Source organism: Crassostrea angulata, chromosome 2 (genome assembly GCF_025612915.1).
Source record: "Crassostrea angulata isolate pt1a10 chromosome 2, ASM2561291v2, whole genome shotgun sequence".
NCBI lineage: Eukaryota > Metazoa > Mollusca > Bivalvia > Ostreida > Ostreidae > Magallana > Magallana angulata.
Genome location: NC_069112.1, coordinates 79,418,681 through 79,438,130, shown reverse-complemented (window position 1 = coordinate 79,438,130; position 19,450 = coordinate 79,418,681). Strand labels below are relative to the sequence as shown.

The 19,450-nt window shown below is 31.0% G+C and overlaps 1 protein-coding gene across 2 annotated transcripts; it reads left to right on the top strand.

The window, feature by feature from the left end:
* The first annotated feature begins 483 nt into the window (after positions 1-483).
* On the top strand, positions 484-15,201 carry LOC128170993 (uncharacterized). 2 transcript variants are annotated; one of them, XM_052836756.1, is made up of 9 exons: positions 484-606; positions 907-1,137; positions 3,160-3,453; positions 4,887-5,171; positions 9,677-9,961; positions 11,114-11,395; positions 11,726-12,022; positions 12,293-12,328; positions 12,433-15,201. In XM_052836756.1, exons 1-9 carry the CDS (start codon positions 540-542, stop codon positions 12,804-12,806), a joined length of 2,151 nt encoding a protein of 716 aa, XP_052692716.1. In that variant the 5' UTR covers positions 484-539; the 3' UTR covers positions 12,807-15,201. The 2 variants fall into 2 exon arrangements, with proteins under 2 accessions (XP_052692716.1, XP_052692717.1); XM_052836757.1 differs by lacking the exon at positions 12,293-12,328 and having other exon boundaries at positions 3,160-3,474; positions 12,433-15,199.
* The last annotated feature ends 4,249 nt before the right edge of the window (positions 15,202-19,450 follow it).

Below are 19,450 nucleotides of genomic sequence, written 5' to 3'. Positions count from 1 at the left end.
TTGGACCCACAAATGAACATGTAATTTTTACAATCTCCATGAAACACCACTTATATTTAAAAATACGATTCAGCTATTGTGCAAATTGTAAACATTGCATTAAGGATTTTTAGAAACTATTTTTTTTTATAACAAAAGTATATTGTGGTACTTTTTAAACTCTTGGGGTTAAAATCAATAAGAAACCATTACACATTAGGAGACAACCGTAAAGGTTCATCTGGCTAGTGCATAACATATTGAGGATTAAAAAAACTATGTCTTTGCTCAGGGATGAAAATTTATTTCCTTAAAAATGGAAATCAAAAATGGAAACATTATATTTACCGCACATTAATAATAATGGATACCTTTTATACTGACCTTCCTCCGGAAGCAAGTTCTTAGCGACACAAGTGTGATAAAATCAGTAAAGGAATAAACACATGCATTTATAAATATACACATTTTAGAGGAAGAAGGAAGATATTATTTTTCTTTACTTTGAAAGTCTCAGTATCAACCTACACTGTTATAGCAGTTTTGGAAGAAATAACAAGATGGTCAAGTTGCCGCTTTTGAAAGTCTTGTTTATCATCAAATGTGGACTGCTTTCTTTTGTTCACAGTGAGTGTCATTTGCTCCTTAACAACTATACACGTGTTAATTTCTAAAAATAACTATTGTTACACGGCCGTTATTATATGGGTTCAATAAGTACGCACTAAATGGTATTGGTAAAACTGTGTAACAATTAACTACTTTAGAAACATTAAACAATTGTACATAGTTAAAGTAACTGCGATATGGTGAGCAGTTTTGTTTCATTTATTTACTTTTATGCTTACCTTTACATTAAAAAAAAACATAGATTACTCTTTAATTTGTTCTTTCTGTTGCTTATGCCACTTACAATATGCATTTTAGGTCAAGGTTTTCTAATATCAACCAGGTTCATGTCGGGAAATGTGATATTTACATGGACGCCGTCAAACTATTCCTTCTATAACGTCCTCATTACCAGAGACACAACAAGTGGTTACTGGACCCGTGTGACTGATACACAGTACATTGTGACAGATGTATTGCGGTATGACAAAATCACTATCAACGTAAGAACACCTGGATCAGCTACTGACAACAGAATGACAAACAATGGTATTTTTTTAAACATTCATATTTCATGGTTTCATGTAAATGTCATCATAATGAATTTTCTGTTAACAAAGTATTTTGTAAAATAAATAGACATAAATAAGGTCATTAGGTAATCATTGCTTTCAAATGCCATTGGAGACTTTGAACTCGTTTTAATTTTGATGTTTTTACAGAGTGTTGGATACTAACTCATCAAACGTCATATCAAATCCTACATTTTTCATGAACAACACATAGTTTAAAATGTATCTACAAAACTAATTTATATGCATTTGTCTGAGATCAGTTGCTGACAACAGACTGGCATACAGTGGTATTTTTCTAACATTAATATTTAATGAGTTCATGAAAATTCCATGAAAGTGGATCATTTGTTTACAAAGTATTTTAAGAAAAAAATAAACATATACCAGATAAAAGTTTGTGCTTTCAAATGCCATTGAATAGGTTGTATTCATTTTAATTTTTATTGTTTTAACAGAATGTTGGGTACCAACGCATTAAACGCGTCATAATTATGAAAACCTGTATGAACAACAAAATAGTTCAAAATGTATTTCTAAAAAAAAAATTATTATTTTGTATTTTCAGTTACTCTCAGCTATATGCCTAAAATACATATATGTGAGCACTAATAATTAGTCTCAATTTACTACAGAATTCATGACAGATACTTTGAACTCATTAGAATAAGGGATATTCGTTGATAGCCCTCGCCAAAAGAATGAACTTCTTGACGAAACATATAAAACAAGATTTAGTATTTTTCGTATTCCGAGTGAAACTGAACACCGACGCATCCACGAAGTTACATCTCTGCAAATAAGCAAAAAACCCACAACCCATGTAAATAGCCCCACCGAAAAATGAATAATACATTTTTTTTCAACGAAGTATTATACATTGACTGAATTAAAAACGAAGACATTATTTTGGTGGAACCCAAACCCTAGCAATTGACAACATAAATAGCTAATAAAAATATTGTAAAGTGCACCTCGAGAAATCGTTTAATGCATAGGAAAAAAATTCATAGTTTGAACCGTATATAATAAACCTCACACCATTCAAAACAACCACGTGATAAAACACTTGAACAATCAAACAAGATTAAAAGAAAAATCAATCACAGAATACACTTGCTTAATCTTAAAGTATAATATATTTAAATACCGAGATTATCAAATTCTTATCTTAAATATCAAATATCCCCATTTATTGAATTATTCATTTTAAATAGTAAAAAACATGGTGTTTTATTTCTCTGCTTTTAAAAACAAATGTTACAGTTAAATATAAATGATTTTCTGCCGTTATAATAAAATATAAACTTGGGGCAAAAAACTTGTATGAAAATGGTTATATTTAAAGTCGTTAACATGCTATGTTGTAAAAATGTTGAACCTTCGCACGCATAAATTGTAGGTAATACAATCCTTCCTGTGTAAAAACGTTCATAAACATCAACAATATTCTGCACATAACTACTATTAAAGTCATAAGAAAACATTCATCCCTCTCTTACTTCTCATCTTTGACAATATCTGTAACTAGGTTGTTTATAAATTTTCGGTAATAATATGTTTTGTTAACGCATGGAAATCTCTAATGAATGAAAATGAATAATACCCCCCCCCCCCCCCCCGAAACAAAAAACACAAAAAAAACCAAACAAACAAGCGAAAACAAAAACAAAACAAAAGCACCACCCCACCCAACCGCTTCACCCCCCCCCCCCCCAAAAAAAAAAAACACAAACAACCCCCCCCCCCCCCACAAAATTTCCATTTTAAAAAATCTTCCATAGAAAAAAACTACTTAGGGTTGGAATTCTTATCGTGATAGTTAACATTCATTAAACTAAAAGATGATTGAAATAGTACTTCTGGATAGTACCTGTTTACCTGTCTTAACATTTGTTAATGGAAGAAATTTGTCGTGTAATGTTACCCCAAGTTATCTTTCTCAAATTGAATGCATGGTATTCATACATTCATAACATTTCTTTGCATTTTTTTTCAGTCTTCAAAATTAAAACCAAGGTAGGACACACAGTGAATCTATCATGGACAGCATTGTTCTTTCCATTATCCGGACAATATAATGCCTACCACACATACAGAGAACACAGAACTATATTTAGTGTAAGCAGCAGTAGAGTAAGTTATGGAGGATATAATCAGTCAACAAAGTACACATACCTCACCAGACCGTTTGCTTCCACTAACATCATGTTTGAGATAAGGGACATAACTCTGGATGACGCTGGGTATTACAATGGCGGATTTACGGCGGAAGCTGCGTGGTCAGGTGGAGGTGTTGTACTGATTGTTTCGGGTAACATATGAATTTAATTGATGAGTTTAGAATTGTACACTGTGGGTTGTTTCTTTGTTATGCACTAATGCAACTGTTTGAAAAAAAAAGCTTTGGTGTTCAGAGGTAAAGTTAGGTATTTGGTAGAAAATCTGGTGTGTAAAAAACATTTAACAGCAAGTGAAGTCAATAATGCAAAACTAAATGTACAAATGTTTTAATTCCCAGTCTTATTGTAAGGACAAAGATTTACGTGGTAGAAAAATTAGTGGTCAAAATCAAGTCAAATATAATATGATAATATAATAATTCCATTCGTGACCACGTATCTTCAAAATGAACTGTGAGTTCAATGTGGCAAAGAAAAAGATAATGGACGTGCCCTTGAGTCCGGCGTGTGTGCGTTATTTGATATCAATAATAAATTTGAAGGAATTATAAAAATAAAATAAGGTCATATTAAGTGAAAAAATATATTGATTTTTATATTAAATGAATAAAAATGTATTCATGTTTAAATTAATTGAATAAAACAATTTAAAAAAAGATAAAACAATTGCATTTATGTTGATATTAGAATATAAACTGTTGTTCTTACTAAAGCGACTATTAATTGAGATATATATTACCTGATTTTCTTTGTGTTGGTAGTCTTACGTACTTTATTTTTCTTGAAATTGGTAGATTTTTTTCTATCTTCTCTTAATTACGCAAAAAATTGAAATTAAAACTTGGAAAAATGGATAAAAATATAAAAAAAAACCAAAATCGTATAACTAATGATAGTGTAATTCGTTACATTTTTTTCTTTAAACATGTTTTTTTTTTGAATAGTTAATTTAAGATGAAGAAATCATTTTGTGATTTTTAGGCTTTATTTATTTTTTTTTTAGATTGCAAATAGCCAAAAAAAAACCGCATGTTTTTCTGTAACGGCACATAATAGTGACGTTAAAATATGCCTTTATACATTTAATATTTTCTACATTAAACATTTTATTGTTTAATTGTTTTCCTTTCTGAACAAAAAAATGAACAAACAAAAGACAATAACAAACCGTGACAAGTAAGTATGAGAAATAAATACAAAATACAAACATATGACAAGACATTTTAATTTTTTTTTTTATTTCTTATTACTTTAAGACAAAACTTTGAAACCTTGCGTAATAGGAAACCTTGACTTTCTACATAAAAATTTTGTTCCATTTTGTTTCCTTTCTTACGAAATAACTATGACAAGCTATTTTAGATTTTTTTTTCATTTCTTTGTATGCATGCAAAATTTCTAAAGTCAAAATCAGCATCTAATTTCTCTCATATTTTTGTCCTTATTTTAGACAAACTTTTAAATACGATCATAAAAGGAAATCCTCAACGTTGAGTTCAATAAAATCAAAATATTATTTTACACGTATTCTTATCAATTTTAGACAAACCCTCTCAGCCGAAGTTAACGGGAGATCTTAACGTTGAGGTCAATAATGCCACATCACTGACGTGTTCCAGTCAATCAACCTCAACCCCTGACTACTACTCCAAGCTCCTCACCTTGTCTTACACCTGGTTTGTCAACGACACAAGGATAAGAGGAGAAACCAGAGAGACCCTGAGATTATATGTAACTAAAGATCTCAAGTACAACAGATACTCTTGTACAGCGATAGAAGAAGACTTGGAGTCAGATAGGAGTGACCTAGTACAGATAAACCCAATGTGTAAGTATGGTCAATGTAATTTGGTATTGTCGACATAAGGAACCTCTTCATAAGTGTAAGGTATATAAAGAAGCTTCGAAGTTTGGGAAAGGGGTAGGTGTTTATTTTCTTCGTTATTAAGAAATTTTATCATAAGGATGAAAAAGAAAACGAAAATTAGCTATTTTCAGTGGTTGATCCAGTAACGTTATTATATTGAACTTGCTCTAAGTTGACACGCCAATTCGGCAACTGATCGATTAATTAAATAAACCGGTAGAGTTCAATATCCAATTTAATGTCAAATGAAATTGCAGCTTATCATTAATCAAGCAGTTTCTCAGTTAAGGAAGTATGTGAATGACACTTAAGTAAGCAAACAAATATAAAATATGTTTCAACAAATTGTATTGTATTTTTTCTAGAAGAATATAACAATTCATGATGAATTAATATGTTTGTTTCCATGATAACGGTATCAAAACATACCCTTGTTGGAAATACTTCCGCTCATCAAAATACACCACTTGCAATAGAAATGAAGCAATTCTACATAGTTTGTTATCATTTCAATTCAATGTTCTTATATGCTCTTAATAATACATTGACAGAAGAGAAATTTAAAAAAAAGAATTTCTGAAAGGCTCCTCAGTATTTAACAATGAGCAAATGTGCAATTTCCTCTGCACAGTTCAAAAATGTTGCTTTTTGTGTTAACCTTCAATGCAAAATGGTCAAAAATATGTTTCGATATAACAAACAGTTTTATTTTGGAACTTAAATGAAATAGACAAATGTTATGCTTTCACTGGGAAACAAGACACTCATATGTCAATGCCTTAGATAAAAAGATATTGCAGTCTGATTCTTCTGGTCTCTGTTTTTATTTAATTTTGCAGTATTTTTACTTAAACACTACTTTAGTGTAAATAAAAACATTATTACTAACTTTTATTGTTTCAGAACATTCAGTCAATTTATCATATTATGATATTTACATTCTACTGTGTTTTTCCATTAAATTATGTGATCTTTAAATGCCTCTAAATGCAACAAGTAGTCAAAGGTCAAATCGACGAGTTTTATTATGACGTCACAAACGTTGAACGCTGTAAACTGCAACGTCACAAGCGAAAATCAAAGTTCACGCTTGTGGCTGTTACGTTGGCTCTTCCATTAATATTAACTTACCCTTAGGATAAGATACGAATTTTAAGGTATGAATCTTATTTGCAGACAAGGCAAGAAGTTAAAAAAAATGTAAATATAAGCATTAAATCATGATTTTTTTAAGTATACACTCTCAAAACTGCAGCGGTGTGTGCATACAAATTGTCATAACGCGCTAACGTGCGTTACTCAATTTGTATGCACACACGGCTGCAGTTTTGAGAGTGTATACTTAAAAAAATCATGATTCAGTGCCATATTATAATGCAAATACCGTATAAAAATTCACAAAAAAGTAAAAGCTTATTTATTTAAATCCAAATTCTTATGTTTAAGTTAAAAAAAAATAAACTATTTGCACCTTATAACAGGATGCAAGGTAGGAACACAATGATTCTATTAGGTATATACGAATAATATTTAATTTATGATTTGCTACATGTATCTGACGATTTTTTTTTCAAATCTAAAACATATAAAAGAATCAAAATCGGTATTACATCATGTACAATATGCACAGTATAAAGGGCGAATTTAATTTTAAGCCATTTGGTAGAACAACATCAATTACTGTTACAACTATATATTATGTATGAATCATTTTAATACTATTCAAGTTTATACGGGACATTGAAGTCTTCACATGTACATGTAATAGATCAACAAACTTATACAATAATGCACCCAAATAAAAAAACCCTCTCAAATTTGACATGTATGACCACTCTAACATAAATATGGAAGCTGACAATGTATTACTGCACCTGAATGAACATCGCTCTCAGCATTTTTATCACTCAATAACATAAATATTAAAACACACAAGATCAAAACTCCTTGACTTATACCTACAACATCCCCTTTTCGTTTGGCAAGGATGTAGTATAAACATTTTTTTAAGATACTGAATGATTTGAAAGTAGACGTTGTATGTTATTCACATGATAAGCATCCAATGTTTAACCAATATTTGTGTTAATGTTACTATTTATTTTTCTTTCGATTTGATTAAAACAAATCAGCCTTAATGTTTCTCATAATAAACGAAACTACTAATCTTTATCTTGTAGATTCCTATACCTGATGATAAAAAACAAAAAAAATCAATAAAAGAATACATGGTTTAAAATTCACAGAAATAAACAAAATTTTAAAAGAAAATGACATTCTTTCGATTGGGATACTCGTGCTTAAAGTATTAAACAGAATTGAATCAATTGAAATAAATGGCACAGAAATTTCTGGGACTTTAGATCTCATTCAACAATATATGGAATAGTACAGTTTAAATTTTACCTTATTGCCAAATCAATGAATATTGTGGGGTTTATATTTTGGAAATTGTTATCATTCATTAAAATGTCATTGGCATGCAATTTCGTAAATAATTTTGCACAGTTAGTGACAATTTTTCGGGGGGTTTTTGTTGGCATTTTAATTTGTTGATATGAATGTCACAAAAAAACTCCAGACAATGTTTTAAGACAATGTTTTAACTGAGAAAAAACACCATCTGAGGTTGAGTTTTAGATAACAACAAAATGTTACTTGACACTTACTTTAAACCTATTTAAAATTTATTTTTGTTTGTCAATGTGTGCATACCATAGCAAATATCATCAGCTAAAGTGTTCAATCTGTATTTATGTCTTAACATACAGCTACTGAGTCATGGGTTTCCGATAGTCTATCATTTAACGCCACACAAAATGGCTGTCAGTGAACATTTTTTTCACCTCACTCAGACATAGCATCAAACATTACTGATAAAAAATCAGAGTTAGTCGACACTATATGCAGCTTCTACATGTAGCTAAAATATAAACTGGATGCCACATGATTCGACGACTAATTGCTATGCATAGAGACAACAGGAGATTCCGTATGTTTGTTATGACATCATGATACAAATTCTGAAATAGTTTTGAATTAACTCTAAATAATGAGAGATATTAAGAAATCTGTTGCATTTTGATATGTGTATAGAACTATAATGCCGAAACTTGTATACATGATTTTGATTATTTTTTTTTTAAATCATAAATTACATCTAAGGTGCCTTGGGCTTTACTCACGAATATGTACGATGCAACTTATATAGGCATATGTATATATTCATGAGTAGAGACCAAAGCATGCAATCACAAGTGCATTATAATCTCAGCGAGATTCGTTCAAGCTGAAAATTTTTGACGGACGTCTCTGATTCGTATAGACTGAAAATCTGAGAGAAAAAAAATTCAGCCTCGACGAATCTCGCTGAGATTACAGTGCATTACACCGGCATAGCGTAAGAAAAAATCGATGATGCCCATACCAACTTTACTTTTACTCTTATTCCAGCATGATTCGCCGGGACTAACAAATTGAAGAGACGTCAATAAAAAAAAGTCAGTCTCGACGAACTTAACCCTGTGGTGATAAACAAATATTTTTACTCTATCAATGAATGTAGGTCAAACCTGGATAGATCGCTTTGTCGGACGTCATCTCCTCCAGCTGAGCTAATCAACTGTAATATCAAAATAGATGATTAATCTGCCCAAGAGAGCGTCCATGTTTGCACTAGACCATCCATTGTTTTAGTTTTAGCAACCTTTATGTGGTGAAAGGTCTTCTCAGCGTTCAAAATCAAACCCACGTTTCCTTTGCATTGCCGAAAACCGTACCGATGTATATGTCGTAAAATAAGATTTGTGGGTTAAATTAACTTAGTGTTATCATTTATTTTTACGTTTTATTTTAAAAAGAAACTATGAAATCCTTTCCGCAATAAATATTATTGTTTAATACATTAAAATTTATTCAACAAATTTCATGAACGCGAATTGGTTTAAATACGTCATTCAGAGTTGCGCAGTAGATTCAAAATATCGAGTCCCATACTTTCTTAGACCTGGTCTTTTCGTGAATTTATTAAATATTAGTTTTTTGCATACTTATTCAAATATAACGAAAAAAGGGTTTTTATTCAATGCAGATATTTGACCACAGTCGTCAAACAACCTAAATTGTTACTTCTAATGCTATCCCCATTGTGATTTTTAAAAGCATTCCTAACCACGTCACAGTAAACGTAATCTCCAAGACACGTATAGAACGAAGAATATTACTGTGTGAAACATCATCAGAATGTTAATGTAGTGTTGATAATCTTATACCCTCTGATCAAAAAGTATTAATACCAATCTTTTACAATCATGTGATTTCGAAATTCACAAAAAAACGGCTTTTGTAATATCGAAAACTTTTAATAGATGTATAAAAAGAATATTAGTTCTGTAAATTGATATTGATATGGGGGAAAAAATACATTCACATAAACTAACAAAAATTATGCTTCTCTATCTTTGTAGACGGACCGGACAAAATAATCATCACTCCAGAACCTATATTGAACATCAATGACAAATTAACAGTAGGGGAAGGGGAGACTATTGGTCCCTTTGTTTGTACAGCGGATTGCAATCCACTGTGTAATATAACGTGGAGAGTAAAAGGCACCGATGGAGTCAGCGATGCTCGTTCAGTGATGGGGACGTTATTACAACAACAAGTGCAGAGGGATATGCTGTCATTCCGATGCAAAGCAGATCGGGGAGATAAGACATTAAAACAAAGCATTCAACTTGATGTCCAATGCAAGTATTTTATAGGGAAATGAACCTATTGATAATTCAGTTGTAATATTTTCAAATGCTTTGTTTCTGTCCATTACAATATATACCGGGAACCTTGTGGGTTTGTATACAGTTTTGGGGAGAAAAGGGGTGATCTTAGAACGTGATAATACCGATTTATTAAACAAATATTGCAATATTTTCGTTTACGAATTGAATGATCGGTTGTGAAGCAAATAACATGAACAACATGTGCATTTTGATTAAAGTATAAAAATATCAAACGTATCTATCTAGTTGGTTTGATTAAAGATTGCTCTATATATGCATGCAACTAGAAAAAAGACTTTTACAAAAAAATGTACATATATACAAAAACTCCTTTATGATAAAGTTAAAGACTGTGAAGTGGATTTGGAGATCATTAAGAATATATAATACAGGAACAAAACTCGTCTGCAATTGATTAATACAATTCCGAAAAGTGATAGCACATGCAATATCCCGGGATTAAGATCTCTAACTGTGAAAAATACTATATATCATACCTTATGAACTTCGAAAACGGAATAATTTAACATAAGCATTGAAAAAAAACGAAGACATCTTGATTGATAAAATATATATTAATAGACATCTTGTTTGAAGCATTTTATTGATAAGAAATAAATAAATTTCAAATAATCCTGCTTCACTTAATCCTCATCAATTTTCTTATAGTAAGAAAAATCAACATGAAACTTTAGGTAACAAAAATACGAGTGATCCCATTTAGAGGGTTCATAGCGTACTGTAAACGTATTACATTTGGCTGTGTATTCTATTTAGTGTCTTTTGCGGAAAACAGCGTCCGCGAAATTAAGAACATCGGCAAATGTAAAATATATAAGTAGTTAAATAAGTACATTTGGACATGCGCTAAATCAAATCCACGCTAACTTGTTGAACAATCGTATTCCGCGAAATATCGTACACGCTAACTATGATACATTTACAGTATTTTATGATCGTGTTAATAGGGTTAAAAATGAGTGAACATAAGGGAACACACTTTAGCTATGGAGAACAGAATGCTCTCTATTTTATTTTGAAAAAGGAAGATTTCGACAAATATGATCAAACAATATACAAACAACTTGGTTGAAATAATGTATTTCATCATCTTCTTTTCAGATTTAGATGATATTCTCTTGTATATGAATGGCGAAATAAAAAGTAAAATCGAATTGAATGAAAACGCACTATTGAGAATATCGTGTCGCGTGGATGGAAACCCCGCCCCAACAATACGCCTAAGTAGGAGCCATTCAGAGACTGAACTCCGTAAGATACAGGGGACATGGCTGAACTACACCATAGACACGGCTCAATGTACCGACACAGACACGTACAGATGTAGAGGGACATCTACAGGATTCAACAACACAGATAAAGTGATAAACATCAACGTTCTATGTAAGAATCATGTCCATTTGTTATCAACGTCTTAACTGGCTAGTGTACAATTAGAAAGAATGTTGGTTGAGAAAAGGAACAATTTGACATTAAAAATTGTCTAGAATACTATTTTCTTTAAGATCGGGCTAGTCATGTTCGGTTATTTGAATTGGAAAAAAAGTCATTTAAGAGAAGGAGTCAAAATATATTACTTTACAGATAAAACATTTTAAATGCATGTCAATTAAATTCATGTTCGTATAGAAATCATTAAAAACTAATAATGCTCACAACAAAATTTATTATATGAAAGGTATATGGAATATTTGTATTAATTGCATTTTACAGGTAACACCAGATTTGATAAAGCCGGTAGATTCAAATCCACATATGGGTCAAAAAGTGGAATGGATACCACAATAAATGTTGCTGTTCCAATCATTGCTAACCCTCCTCCACAATCATCTGACTTCAAGTGGGACGGTCCTGTGCAAGTGTCTGCGAGGACAATACTTTCTACAGGAGATGTGTCATACAAACACGTGATCGAAAGCTTCATCCCCGTGAAGGATCATACTTATTTTGGAAACTACACACTATCATACAAAGGACAAATACTCACTAGAATCACAATCAACGCTGAAGGTTACTTTGAATTAATCAGCATGTTTTGAACTAACAAGACACCCTTAAAATAAAAAAAAAATGATTAAGTGGAACGGAGTAATTTTTTTTTAAAGCTTAATCAAAACAAAGTGGAACAATTAATCAGTATTGCTTATCAATTGTCCAGTCTCAAACAATTGGTTATAGACCAATATCATGCTGATCTTGCCCAGAGAATGTTATTTAAAATAATAATTGTCCTTCTAATTTATTATATACGAAAATCAAAATGTTGGTTTCTTTTGTAAGATAACCTTTTGGAAAATTCAAGTATGGAATCAGCAGGTGCGTTTAAGTATAGCATAGAAAAAACAAAACAAAAACACGAAGAAAAATAATTTCTTAAAACGTTATATTTACAATTTAGTCGCTGTATTTTGTATTTTCAGGAGAAGTGGCATCAAGATCATGTATTATTGCAATCTCCCTTGTTTCTATTCTCCTGGGCTTGACATGGTTTATGGTGGCAATGTTTATTGTATATGACAGACGATATCGAAATATTCATCAGAAAAGTAAACATGGCGAAGAAAGCACCCAACTTCAAACTCAAAACATGACACAACATTACGATGACTTACAGGGTACAGATGTTGACAAACTCGAAACGCAAATTATGACACAACATTACGATGATGTACAGGGTACGGTTGAAGAAGAAAACTATACAAACCTAAAGGGAGACAACACAGCTGCAGAGGGAGATTACACCGAACTAGGTCAACGTGACCCAGAAACTCCTTACGAGGAGTTAAAGGAATGAATAGCGACAATCCTATAAAAAAAGGCAATTTAGAGAGGGTTTAATACGTAACATGCTTTATGACATAATATACAAAATGTCTTGCTTATGTAGCTGAAGCAATCCTGTTTAAAATGATCATTTTTTATCTCCAAAAATTATAACGTTTGACATTAGGTCCACTATTAAACAGGGTTATGTCCTAGTCCTTGCTGATATTGAACATTACTGTTCTTAAGATGGTTGACAATTGGTAATATATTTAAAAAATGTTCATCAAACTTTCAAACCTGTGTGGGGTCCAAAAATTGTTTCTGATAAAGCCCAAATCTGCCTCCATAGATCATGATTTGAGAACAAAGTGAAATATACCGTTTCTTATAATTCTTCCACACAAGTTACAGCTTCTCTGGTCAATTAGTATTTGATAATAAGATCATTAAACAAATAAGTTTTATGCATATTCCGTTTTAGAAATTTGACACCAGTTGTAAACTCCACCCTATCACCGGGGTTCATGATTAGAATAATTACCATTTACGTTAACTGAGAATGCTACAATACATATAACAGTTTCTGTATGATTTTTAAAAAAAACGAATTTTAAAGATTTTTCTCTATTTATTCCTATATACAAAATCAATCCCTATGGTGGCCTAATTTACTTTGGGGATCATGATTTGGAAAAAAAAACGTATCTACCTAATAAGTATGATTTCACTCAAGTTACAGCTTTTTTGTATATTTGTTTTGTTTTGTTTTGTTTTTTAATTATAAATATTTTTTTTATAAATCCATGTGTAAATGTTCGATTCCTTCTCCAAATGTGCCCTAAAATGTTTGACTGGCATGAATTTACATGAAGATGCCCGCACAGACGTTTCAGCCTTTTTAGTAAAATATTTTACTTTGCTTTTATGGATTCGTGTTCATTATTTGTTTTACTATTTTATTTTTTATTATTAATTTTTTTTTTCTAATCAAACCCAAGTCTCTCCCCATATACAAAAAAACCCAACAAAGTTGCTACCTTATAAGCATGTTTTTACTCGAGGTACAGCTTTCTGGTCGATTGTGTTTAAAAAAAAAAAGATAATTAATATTTTCCCCATAATTCCCTGTTTTAATATTCGACCCCTGCTCCAAATGTGGCCCGAAGTGTTTAGCTGACAACAATTTACATGAAGATGCCAGCGCAGACGTTTCAGCTTTTTTAGCCAAATATTTTGTTGAAGTTTCAAAAAAAACAAAAAACAAACAACAACAAATTTTCGAAAATTCTTAATTATCCTACCTTAGAAAAAAAACATAGCTCTTTTTTTTCAAAGAAGTCTGAACTTTCTTTACGCAATAATGAATTGTGCCAAATTTGGCTGAAATAAGCCCGGATGTTCTGAAGAAGATTTAAAAAAATCGAATAATCGTACATACGGGAGTGGGTGGAAAAATGACATGCAGACAAACGGATACGGGACAACAAGTGATAAAAAAGGTTAAGCTTTCATTTTTTGTGAGCTAAAAAAGGCGTAAAATACAAACATATTATGGCTTCATTTACAACAAATGCACAATAATATATTTTAGTTTGAGCCAGCGCTTTCTATAGACCCATCAATCACTGTCTTCGTGTTCATTTTTGATTTTGCTTTTATGACTTCTAATTCATTATCTTTTTTATTATTGTTAAAAACATTTTAATTGCATGCCATATTTCTAATCTTGTTTACGACTATTACCATATCCTATTTTTTGTAGTTCCAAACTTTGTCTTGAAAAAGTGTTGAAGAAAATACAAACAATCGTGTAATCTACCTATTTTTAAAGAATAAAATAAGTAGTTTCATAATGCAAACTAAAGCCCAACCTATGTACTCCTTATGTAATTTAATTCAAAAAAGGAGGTGTTTCTCTAAGTTAGTCGAAAAAATGATGAGTCAACTGTTTGTTAGTTTTAACAAGTTTGAACAGATTACTTGTCTATATTTAATGACTCCGTGAATAATATTGTTCTAGTCGAGAAACTTTCAAGCTTAACCAGTAACTATTTAAACTTATACACAATGTTTAGACTCATATGTGTGTATATACATCATTGCATATGGTATATATCCGTTTTGTTTTAAATGATCTGCATATTTTGTTTTACGATCATGTTGGTTTACAGATTTGGGCTCTGTGCCTATTCAGTAAATGAAAATTTAGTTATTCATGTTTTAACTTTTTTTTACAATGACTTTTATTATTGCATGTTTAATCGTTTTTTTAAAAGACATTTTAAAATTACATGCGAATGTATTAAAATACAAATGTGGCAATGCAAAAATAAACATCATAGAGCTATCAAAAGTTATTGTTTTGTTTTTGTTATTAACAAGATTCATGTAGTTGGTTACGATAACCAATTTATAAAGTACGCGTGTATTTAAATTTAAACACGTGAATTATTATTTAAGAAAATGCAAATTTTTTTTCAAATATATGCAAATGTTAGGAACAAAAAAAATTGACATATAATCACACGTTTAGTTAGTTTGTCGCTTCTGGTCATTATGCCAGAAATCACCAATATAAAAATATTAACTTCGTTACAAAGTCATTATAACAAACAAGTTAATGGGACATTGCAAAGTTAAATGAGCAACTTATCAAGTCGAATACACTATTTATTAACAAAAAAAACCAAGATAACGAGGGTTCATACACATCATAGATAAATTAAATATCACTTGTTGGTGTGTATTGTTCATTACCTAAAATATCGGAGGGAATAGGTGTACTAAAAGGGAAAATACATTCGAACATGCACAGTGATATGATATAGGTATGCATGTTGATGATATTTTTTGATATTTCTTAAACAAACAAAACGTATATGAAAAAACCCATTGGCAAGGCTGTAAATAAATGTTACAGTGTCTTTAAAAGAGAACAGTAAAAGTATTGGTCATAAACTGATATCATATTATTTGTTCCTTGTCTGATTTATAATATTTTCTCGTCATTGATATATATATATATATTAATATATATTATGAAGTCTGAAAATCCTACTTATTTATGAGGTAGAGAATGCTTATTACTTGATTTGTTTATAAAAAAAAAAAACAACCTTTTTTGCATTGCTTGAATATGAATTTATTCAATAACTGTTTCTTTAAATTTGTTATAAAGTCAATCTATTTATTTTATAATATGTTACTTGGTATACTGTTCGAATAATGATTTCTTAAGAAACAAATAAAATACACTTGATTATAATGCATGTCCCTTATCCATTCCTCGTCAAAAGAGACCACGATGAATTGTATCAAAATTAAAATCCTCGTTTTAACGGAGTTATTAAGAATGTCACTGACCAGTTCCTTGTTGTATTGTAATACATCATCCGGTAATAGAGAAAGGGATTCACATCCATGCGCTGATATTGATTAGTCTCATTCAAGGACAACACGAACAGTTTTGGTTTTTTTTTGTTAAACAATTCAAAAAATAATAACGTACATGTCATGCTTTACAAGATTAGTGGCTATACAATGAAAATTCATCCGCTTATTTGTAAAAAAAAAAGTTTCGGAAAGCTCATCCTATGTCATGTACCATATACAAAAAAAATATACACATAATGATGTAGCATAGTGTCCATATGCATTTGTCCAGTATTGATTGCATTGCACAAGAAAGCTTTTTCGTAAACGGCATGTGGTAGACAAACAAATAAATGGCATGTTGTAAACTTTTTTTCTTCTTCTTATTTTAATGGAATATCGTCAATTTATTGAAACAATATACAATAGTGAACCTGTATACCTTTTTAAATTATATTAAAGATAAAAAAGAAACAAGAAATAATGTTAAGTATTTGTTTACATGTTAACATATGGAACAGTTTATTTACAACACGTAGGTAACAACGTCGCACACGTACTATATAAATAATTTCACACATAATGCAGGAAACATAACTAATATTAGATTTATTCCTGTCAATTTTTTTATACGTAAAAAAATACGTTTGCCCGATATGGGGAAATTTGGACTTTATATCAAGGAATGAAATTTGGAAATAAGGAAAATTGTTTTTAAACAGTAAATTTAATGATTACACGATTGATAAATTTACACCGAGTAGTTCAACACTTTCATATCATTTATGAATTTAAAAGCTCACTTGCACAGTTCATAAAATTTATATCACTGACATGTTTAAACAAACCCCGTTCTTTGTTTAATAAATATATTGCCAAGTGTTGGAGAAGATCTTCAGTAAGTTTGCATTTCCAATATATATTTACTTTCGGCAAAAACACTCAATTTTAAAAGGAAATGTTTAAATTGAATGATTTCATGAAAAACAAAATGAATATATATTCAAAAACAATTCACATATTTAATACCTGTATATAAATGTATCAATGTGTAGATGTTAATATTTTGAAATATACACTGGACTACATGTGTATGTATTCAATAGTAATACATTGATAGGGATGTCTGTCAAGACGTTTTAAAAAGTTTATCTCAATGGTAGCCAAAATCATATATATAAAATTATCACAATGGGATTGCCATATAATGTACACTGCATGCTCAAATTTCCTAATCGACAAAACGTTGTTACTAATTTAAGAAAACTGAAAGTTTATTTGCAAAATCTGTTTTGGTATTTAACTTGTTTTGTTTTCGTTTTTTTGTTTTTTTTTGTTTTTTTTTTGTTTTTGTTTTTGTTTTTTTGTTTTTTTTTAAAGGTCTGCATTGCACGTGTTTTACATGATGATTGAATAGTTTTTTATAACAGATGGACCCACGATAAATAGAAATGTAAAAAAGAGGGTACATTGTTCATTAATCGATGTTATGAATGTACAGCTGTACTTCTGAACTTATTACTTCTATAGTGCACACGTTTATGGTATAAGTTTAAAGAAAACAGCACTTAGCAGAGTACTTGTGTTTCAACCGATGTTTCTATTCTTCGCAAGAATACTACTTCAGTTGTGTAATGCTCAGGAACTAGAAATAAGTCATTCAAGTACAACCAGCACATTGTTGACAGTAGCATTCTTTGTCACTTAAAAAAAAACTAAAGAAATAAAACACGAGTAATGCTTCACGGGTTGTATTGTTTCAATGCCCATTTCACTAAAAAAAAAATCAAATACCGTTTGATATCAGTCATAGAGCATTCTTAATTGATATTAAAAAAAAAAGTTAGGTCACTTTCTTTTCCTTGGTTGTATCCAAGCCCAATATGATCAAAATGCTCATACAATGACAATGTATAGTAAAAGTTGTGAATAATAAGTCGTGTCTGGATCACTGACAAACCACAGATTAAACCATGCATTATTGTCCAAGGAGTCAAAAAATGTATATTCATTTACAATAAATATTATTATTTTCTTTATTTTTTTTTTTGGAATTTTGCGTACGGTGTCTTAACTCGCCTGCGACTTTTCCTTGTCGGCGATGCAGCTTTTGGTTAGCAATTTCGAAATACTAAACCTTAAAATGAACGTAACAATTGTCATAATACTGTATGCGATTTAAATCGAATACTGATAGTTACCTGTTCCGATTACAGCTCACCACTGATAAATTATTTTGTAACTCTTACATAGTAAAAATTATAGTTGTTGACTAGGGTCAAGGGCAACGGTTGATCTGTTGGACCAGCTCGCAAACTGTTGCCCAAGGCCGACCGATCAACTTTTGCCCGAGACACAGTATACAGTTTTTGACTTGGGTCCCAGGCAACAGTTGATCTGTCGGACCGGCTCGCAAACTGTTGCCCAAATCCGAAGGCCGCGGGAAACAGTTTGCGAGCCGGTCCGACAGATCAACTGTTGCCCGAGACACAGTCAACAACTGTGTTGTTATACCCCTTCTAACCAATAACACGTTTTCGCGGAATGGGACGTCACCGGTCAACAGTCCTTTTTAACAGTCGATTTTAACAGTTCCAATCTATCAGTTCCAGTCCAACAGTCCAAATGCTGGAGTCTTTTCGTATAGAGTTATATAGTAACTTTTTTACAGGGGTATAACAATATCCAATAGGACTACGTTCAATCAATGCTAAAAGTTTTGAAAATATAAATTACAAAGAATTAAACTGTTTTAAAACACAAAGTTAAAGCAGAGGAAATTTGAACTTATTTTTTTTATTATTGTGTATTATTGATTCATTTATTTTTTTTAAAATTGTTGTAGTGATATAGTCGCACAATTTACGTTTCTGGTTGTCTTGTTGTCGTATCATCTAACATTTGTTGATTGTATATCGGGCATAGTATCAGAATATTGGCTGCAGCGAAACATGAATGTATTTTGTAGATCGCTGACGTGTTTAACAAAAGCAACATACGTGGTGAAAAATTGAACAAAACTAAAAATCACAGGGTGAAGCTTTGCCATGCAGTTTACTAAGCGCTAACTGCAAAGTCTAGAAAGCTGATTGAATGGCGTATAATGTTAATGTTAGTAACCTAACTAACCTTACAGTCAAATGTTATACCTTTTAGTAACCTCACAGTCAAATGTCATTTAACTGATTGACACACCTTCGTCATATGAATATTTTTGTCCCTTGTTTTTTATAATTTCTGTCTAACATTGTCTTGGCATTGCTTGCAATTGATAAGGAACGTTTTTTGTTATGTTAGAAA

What these genes read in the sequence shown, in the direction of transcription:
- LOC128170993 (XM_052836756.1), top strand. Translation starts at nt 540, where the DNA reads ATGGTCAAGTTGCCGCTTTTGAAAGTCTTGTTTATCATCAAATGTGGA. An exon ending in CAACAGAATGACAAACAATG is followed by an intron (nt 1,138 to 3,159) that starts GTATTTTTTTAA and finishes ATTTTTTTTCAG; the next exon opens with TCTTCAAAATTAAAACCAAG. An exon ending in AGCTGCGTGGTCAGGTGGAG is followed by an intron (nt 3,454 to 4,886) that starts GTGTTGTACTGA and finishes TATCAATTTTAG; the next exon opens with ACAAACCCTCTCAGCCGAAG.